Source organism: Mobula birostris, chromosome 13 (genome assembly GCF_030028105.1).
Source record: "Mobula birostris isolate sMobBir1 chromosome 13, sMobBir1.hap1, whole genome shotgun sequence".
Lineage (NCBI taxonomy): Eukaryota > Metazoa > Chordata > Chondrichthyes > Myliobatiformes > Myliobatidae > Mobula > Mobula birostris.
This window is the reverse complement of record NC_092382.1, coordinates 63,781,811-63,788,958: the sequence shown is the minus strand read 5'-3', so window position 1 is coordinate 63,788,958 and position 7,148 is coordinate 63,781,811. Positions and strand designations below refer to the sequence as shown.

The 7,148-nt window shown below is 45.3% G+C and overlaps 1 protein-coding gene across 2 annotated transcripts in view; it reads right to left on the bottom strand.

Moving 5' to 3' along the window:
• Positions 1–645: 645 nt before the first annotated feature.
• Positions 646–7,148, bottom strand: part of LOC140207654 (uncharacterized) — a 29,640-nt gene continuing 23,137 nt past the window's right edge. The window contains exons 1-2 of one of the 2 annotated variants that reach the window (XM_072276206.1): positions 4,961–5,049; positions 646–3,467 (exon numbers count right to left, since the gene is read on the bottom strand). In XM_072276206.1, coding sequence (XP_072132307.1) covers positions 2,024–3,076 — 1,053 coding nt within the window. In that variant the 5' untranslated portion in view covers positions 3,077–3,467; positions 4,961–5,049 and the 3' untranslated portion in view covers positions 646–2,023. Of the gene's footprint in view, positions 3,468–4,960; positions 5,050–7,148 lie in introns of those variants that run through there. The other variant, XM_072276207.1, reaches the window with a different exon arrangement.

Sequence of the window (7,148 nt, the reverse complement as noted above, 5' to 3'; positions counted from 1 at the left end):
ATACTGATCACAGGCATTTGGAACTGACTCCTTTTCCTTTTTCTTCTTCAGGATGGAAAAATTAAGACATCATATGACCAGCTTTCTTACAATAGTAACAAGTAAGACCAGAATATTTCTCCTTCAACTGCTTCCCTTCATCCTTACTCTTGTTATTAGTTCCAGCATTAATTTCTGGTTTACCCTGGTTATCCCTGCTGCTCTTTTGGAAGCTTTTATTCAGGGTGAACTCATGAGTTATGGTTAAAGCAAACTCATCTGTGAATCTAGCAGACTCCTGCAAAGTGGCAGCATCCTTTTCATCTAAATATGTCTTTATGTCATCAGGGACGCACCTTTTGAATTCTTCAATTAAAACCAACTCTTTCAAGCTGTTAAAATCATCATTTACATTTTTATATATGTGCCAGTGGTCAAAACACACAAACTTCTCATAAGCAAATTTCATACAAGTCTGGTTCAGAGATTTCCTCAAATTTCTAAACTTTCCAACTCGTAAGCTTTGAGCACAGCCTGTGTCATAATCAGCTGCTTCATCAACTGTCAAAGCAGAATAGGCTTGCTGAGCCTTCCCCTTAATTACACTTTGTAAGAGAATAGGCCAACCCTCTTTTGGCCACTTTATACTCTGAGCAAACTTCTCAAAATGCTGAAAGTATTTATCAACCTCTGCCTCATCAAATGGAGGTACCAATTTAACTTCCCGACTGGCCTCAAACTTATCACCAGAGTCTAACACTAGACCCCTTTGCTGCAATCTCTCTTATCTTTTCCAGCTCAAACAGCCTCTGTCTTTCTGCTTCCTCCCTGTTTTTCTGCCTCTCTAGCCTCAAACTGCCTCTGCCTTTCCACAGCCTCCATCTTTAATTTTTCTAACTTGTACGGGAGCTCAAGCTCACTAAGTTTACTTTCCAGAAACACCTCCAACTCTTCCACTTTAAACACACCCTCATATACATAATGTTCAGCTATTGTCCTCTGCATCTGTGCCTTCCTCATTGTTGATTTCACCTTAGCAAGTTCTAACCTTTTAGCAATACTCAACAACTCAATCCTTCTGGCGTCTTCTAATGCCTCAGAGGTTGGTGCTTCCAGAAATCTATCAACATCCATTGCTGGTGATTTTCCACACACAAATAAATCAAAAGGGATTTCCCCAATGAAATTGATAATTAATCAATCAATATGCCCCCAAATTTGTTCATATCCCAGACGTAGGCCCTAATTTTGTTACGAACCGTAATGCTTTAGAAACGAACCAGCAGCAATAGACTGGAGTCTGGTTTTGATGTGAAAACCACTATCTTTATTAGTGTCTACTTATAAATAATAACTTAAGCAAGATAAACAAAAGTTAACAGTGTTACGTGTATATATGTGTGTAAGTATTACTCCCAAGCTATTGAACGCAGGGGAAACAAGGCTTAGGGTCTTGAGATGATAAAGTATGGAAGTTCAATTCATCCATGGAATAGGTGATGAGACAGAGATATTTGTAATCCAGGGTAAATGTCCAGAGGAGGGAATCATGTCGAATTCCACAGGTTCCACGGTGGTAAAACAAGAGAACAGTCGCTGTAGATTTTATCCGTCATCGTTCCAAATCCACATACGAATTATCACCGAAAGTGACTTGTCACAAGGGGTATCATCCTCAAGTGAATTCCCACATCACACGCAGTCAAGGGTTAACACACAACTGGTCTTCACAGGATACTCCAAATCCAATCCACTCCTATAGTTCAAAAGAGGTGATAACCACACATTCGATGTACGCTGAATCGATAATTAACCCACCCTTGTGGGCATAGGAAAGTTCTAAACAGTGACCCTTGGCCACTAGTTCCTTTGTTTCGATCCTTCCATTTTACCTCCTTCGTCTCTGACTCTGAGTGTCCGTGTCCTCGGTTAAATCTAAACAAGCTGCAAGCAATGTAAACAAGCCGTAAGTCAGACTGATTCACCTTCTTAATCTCTCTCTCTCTTTTAAAATGAATGTCCATAGCAAACAAAACCAAGGGATTCATAACAACGGCCACTCCCCAGTGTGAACTGACTGGTGTGCCAGTAGTTTGGAAGATTGAGTGAATCCTTTACCGCATTCTGAGCAGGTGAACGGCTTCTCCCCAGTGTGAACTCCCTGGTGTCTCTGTAGGTGGGATGCATGAGTGAATCCCTTCCCACATTCTGAGCAGGTGAATGGCCACTCCCCACTGTGAACTGACTGATGTGCCAGTAGTTCAGATGACCAAGTGAATCCTTTCCCACATTCTGAGCAGGTGAATGGCTTCTCCCCAGTGTGAACTCGCTGGTGACTCTGTAGGGTGGATGAGTGAGTGAATCGCTTCCCACAGACTGAGCAGGTGAATGGCTTCTCCCCAGTGTGAACTCGCTGGTGACTCTGCAGGGTGGATGACTGAGTGAATCCCTTCCCACAGACTGAGCAGGTGAACGGCTTCTCCCCAGTGTGGACTCGCTGGTGTCTCAGTAGGGTGGATGACAAAGTGAATCCCTTTCCACAGTCCGAGCAGGTGAATGGCTGCTCCCCAGTGTGAATTCGCTGGTGAGCCATTAGGTCAGATGACTGAGTGAATCTCTTCCCACAGACTGAGCAGGTAAATGGCTTCTCCCCAGTGTGAACTCGCTGATGACTCTGCAGGTTGGATGACTGAGTGAATCCCTTCCCACAGACTGAGCAGGTGAATGGCTTCTCCCCAGTGTGAACTCGCTGGTGACTCTGTAGGGCAGATGAATCAGTGAAACTCATCCCACAGACTGAGCAGGTGAACGGCTTCTCCCCAGTGTGAACTCGATGGTGTCTCTGCAGGGTGGAAGAGTGAGTGAATTTCTTCTCACAGACTGAGCAGGTGAACGGCTTCTCGCCAGTGTGAACTCGATGGTGTATCTGTAGGTTGGATGACTGAGTGAATTTCTTCCCACAGACTGAGCAGGTGAATGGCTTCTCCCCAGTGTGAACTCGATGGTGTTTCTGTAGGGTGGATGAATCAGTGAATCTCTTCTCACAGACTGAGCAGGAGAATGGTTTCTCTCCTGCGTGAACTCGCTGGTGTAACATTAGGTCAGATGACCGAGTGAATCCTTTACCAGAAATTGAGCAGATGACCAGCCTCCGATTGGTGTGTCCACAGGTGGGATGACCGACTGAATCTTTTCTCACACACAAAACAGATGAATGGCCTTGCACAGTGTGATCTTGCTGATGACCCTCAACTGAGATGGCCAAGTGAATCCATTTCCACTGTCTGAGCAGGTGAATGGCCTCTCCCCGTGTAAAACGACTGGCATGCCAGTTGGTCAAATGACTGAGTCAATCCCTCCCCACAGTCTGAGCAGGAAGGATGGTCGATTGAATCCCTTGCTCCACTTCTTAAATATCTAGACAGAGACAGCAAAACTGGCGCGTCGTGTTTGAGATTCCTGTAGACAAATTCCTTCTTGTGTCTAACCTGTAAAAAAATTTACAAAATCCATCAATGGGTGTAGGACAACATTTCAGATGAGATTACTTGAGTTGCCAAGATTTGATCTGGTATTACTGTTAGTGAAGTTCAACCCAAGTTGAAGAGAGAAATTATCTTCAAACTGGGCACAGTGCTGGCATCTGGAATGACTATCAATTCCCTGATGATCTTCCTGTCTCTGTAAGAATGGGGCATTTTGCTGTCTCCAATTTGTGCCTTGGGTCAGTTTGACTCTCTCCATTGGTATTATTCCCTGTTCCTGCTAAGCTGCATGGGTGCCTGGCCCCTCTCTTCAGGTCATATCCATCACCCCCTCCAACTCCCAAATGATCTGGAATTCATCCATTTCTAGCTCAAACTCCCTAACATGCAGGGTTACAAGCTGCAGCTGGACGCACACCTAGCAGGTGAGGATGTCAAGGACACTTGAAGTCTCCCCACCTTCCCACCAATGTCCCATCTAATTTGTAATGAGCCGTGTGCCAAAAAATCTTGGGCTGTGCAATTTTTACCCAGTGACAATAATATGTGCACACTGAACTTTAAATAGAGGTATTCATTTTAACAGCTAGTAAATCACTGTCAATAAGAACTTTGATATCCTCTGGATTTGATCAAGTTCATCTGCACTCTCACACAACCTATGTAGCAGGCCTGTAGAGGGTTAGGAAGAATTTTCTCACTCCAGCTTTTGCACACCATCCATATCTGATTTGCTTGCTAAATGACACTTTTAAAAGTCAGATTTCCAAATATCACTCCACTTCCTCCCACTTGCAAATTCTCCAGCAACTTTTGCATCACCACAATAAACACAGATTCTGTATCGTACATAAATATTTCCCCTGAACCCTCCCCCCAGGTGACTGTCGGTGCTGAGCTTATTGATGGCAATGCCAATGAGTATGAAGGGAAAGGCAGTACTCTGTCCGGCACATTTGTGATGTGAAACCTACTTGTTGCCCAGGACAAAAGTGTTTGATATAATTATGTACCCAGAGAGAGTGGGTCAAAACGTGTTCTCACGAGTAGAAAAGTCCAGAACAAGAGCAGGTAGAAGAAACAACACGCACACAAAATGCTGGAGGAACTCAGCAGGCCAGGCAGCATCTAAGGAAGAGTACTAATGCTGAATTCCCCCAGCAATTCGTGTGTGTTGCTTGGATTTTCAACATCTGCAGATTTTCTCTCGTATGTGATAGGAGGTAGAACAAAGGTGATTTAAAAGATTTGTTCCCTTTCTCCGAGTTCCCAATCCTTGCATTTAGACAGCTGGAGCTCAGCTCTGTCTGAGAGATCCATCGGTTCCCATTCCCTCATCAGCCGGAAGCTCCCCGGGGCCCGTGTACGGGTCGTGGGGCTGAGAGAGAGAGAGAAGAGAACAGGACTGTCCCGGGATTCCGGGTCACGGTGTCCGGAGCTCACAGTAATTATCCCGAATTCGGTGTTGAAAACCCCACCAGCAAACTGTCTCTTACCTGGAGCCGATTTTCCGAGGCCTTTAGTGTACTGCGCGCATGCGCGATATTCGGGAACAAACATCAACCCTGACGCCTGCGCATTTGATCGGTGCTTCCGCGACGGCGAAAATTGTTATGCCGAGCTTTCTGGGTAATCACGGTGCCATTAAATGTTCCGGCAAGCTTCGGTTCCATGTCCAGACCTCAGTTTTTTTTTTGTGTAGAGTACTCAGTAGCTGTTTTAACACAGAAAGCGGATCCCATAAACGATTTGCTCAATATCAACAGGTATTCCGTGTATCTAATGCCAAAGTACAATCCTCTTACAAATGTAACAGATTCTGCAGTTGCTGGAAATACTGAAACCCACACACACACAATGCTGGAGGAACTCTGCAGTTCAGGCAGCAAATAAGCAGCGGAGTTCATAGGCTAAGCATACTGAAGGAGCTCGGCCTAAACGTTGTGTATTTATTCCTCTCCACATTTGCTGCCTGATCTGTTGATTTCCACCAGTAATTTGCAGAAATTAACCACCTTTTTTTTTCATTCAACCAGTTTCCAAATGTTTCTGATCTTTAATTTGCAGCCATATCCTGCTGGTCTGATTTCTCCTCCTCCTCGTAAACTCTAGACCCCATAATTCTCTGGAGCCCAAAAGCCCTGAATCATACTGCCAACTCTTTCTGAATCCGCTCTGTCGAAAATTCAATCGCTAGTCTGCTGTCAGGCTTGAGAGGCGCATTGCAACAACCCAGCTGTCTGAAGCACAGTCCTTTGAAATTAGTGGAAATGACACAAAACGTTGGAAAGAGCGGGGAAGGAGTTTAACCAACTTCGTCCAGAGCCTTGAAGAACGTCAAAACCACAGTGAGCACGTCGTCTTATTCAGCCTGGAGACAATCATGCAGGAGATTCATGCAGGTGTATAGGATGATGAGAGGCATTGATCGTGTGGATAGCCACAGGCTTTTTCCCAGGGCTGAAACGGCTAACACGAGGGGGCATATGTTTAAGCTGCTTGAAAGTAGGCACAGAGGAGATGTCAGAGCTAAGTTTTTTCTAAACAAGGAGTGGTGTGTGTGTGGAATGCACTGCCAGCGACGGTGGTAGAGGCGGATACAATAGGGTTTTTTAAGAGACTAGATACATGGGGCTCGGGAAAATAGAGGGCTATGCGGTAGGGTAATTCTAGGCAGTTTCCAGAGTAAGTTACATGGTCGACACAACACTGTGGGCCAAAGGGTCTGTAATGTGCTGTAGATTTCTATGATTCTCTGAAATTCAAGGGAGATCTCTTCTCCCACGGAGTGGTGACTGGTTGCAACCTGTCATCAAAGGGAGAGTGAGAGGGGAAAGGCAGGGATAGATTTTGATATACTGATATGGAATGGAAATATGGGCAGGGATCAAATAGTCTGAGTGGCCTCCCTAGTTTACATTGTGAGTGTGGCAGAGACAGTAAGTACCTGAGACACGGGATTTGATACAGAACTGATTTATCTTTCATAGATCCACAATATTAAACATCAGTCCAGTTTAAGGCGAACATCAGCAGAATGGACTCCTCCAGTGCTCAGTGACCAGGGTTCAGTCATGGGTGCGATGAGCAGCCGCAAGAACTGCAGAATCTGACAGTAACAGTCCCTCATGAACCTGCAGCTGCCTTCAGTCACCGTGATGGTTAAACATTTAACACAGAGCTGATTTGAACTTCCTCCCTGATGTGAAGTTGCTGGTGTTGCAGCAGCTGGGATGATTGAGTAAAACTCTTTGCTCACTCCGGACAGAAATGTGGCCTCTATTTATAGTGAACTCAGTGAAGCATCACAAGGTGGGTTAACTGAATGAGTCTCTTCGCTCACACCGAGCAGGTGAATGGCTGCTTCCCAGTGCGAAGCTATTGGTGTATCTGCAAACACGAAGAAATCTGCAGATGCTGGAATTTCAAGCAACACACGTAAAAGTTGCTGGTGAACGCAGCAGGCCAGGTAACATCTCTGGGAAGAGGTACCGTCGACGTTTCGGGCCGAGACCCTTCATCATGACTAACTGAATGAAGCGCTAATAAGAGATTTGGAAGTGGGGGGGGGGGAGGTGGAGGGGAGATCAGAAATGATAGGAAAAGACAGGAGGGGGAGGGATGGAGCCAAGAGCTGCAGAGGTGATTAGCAAAAGGGATATGAGAGGATCATGGATCTGGATT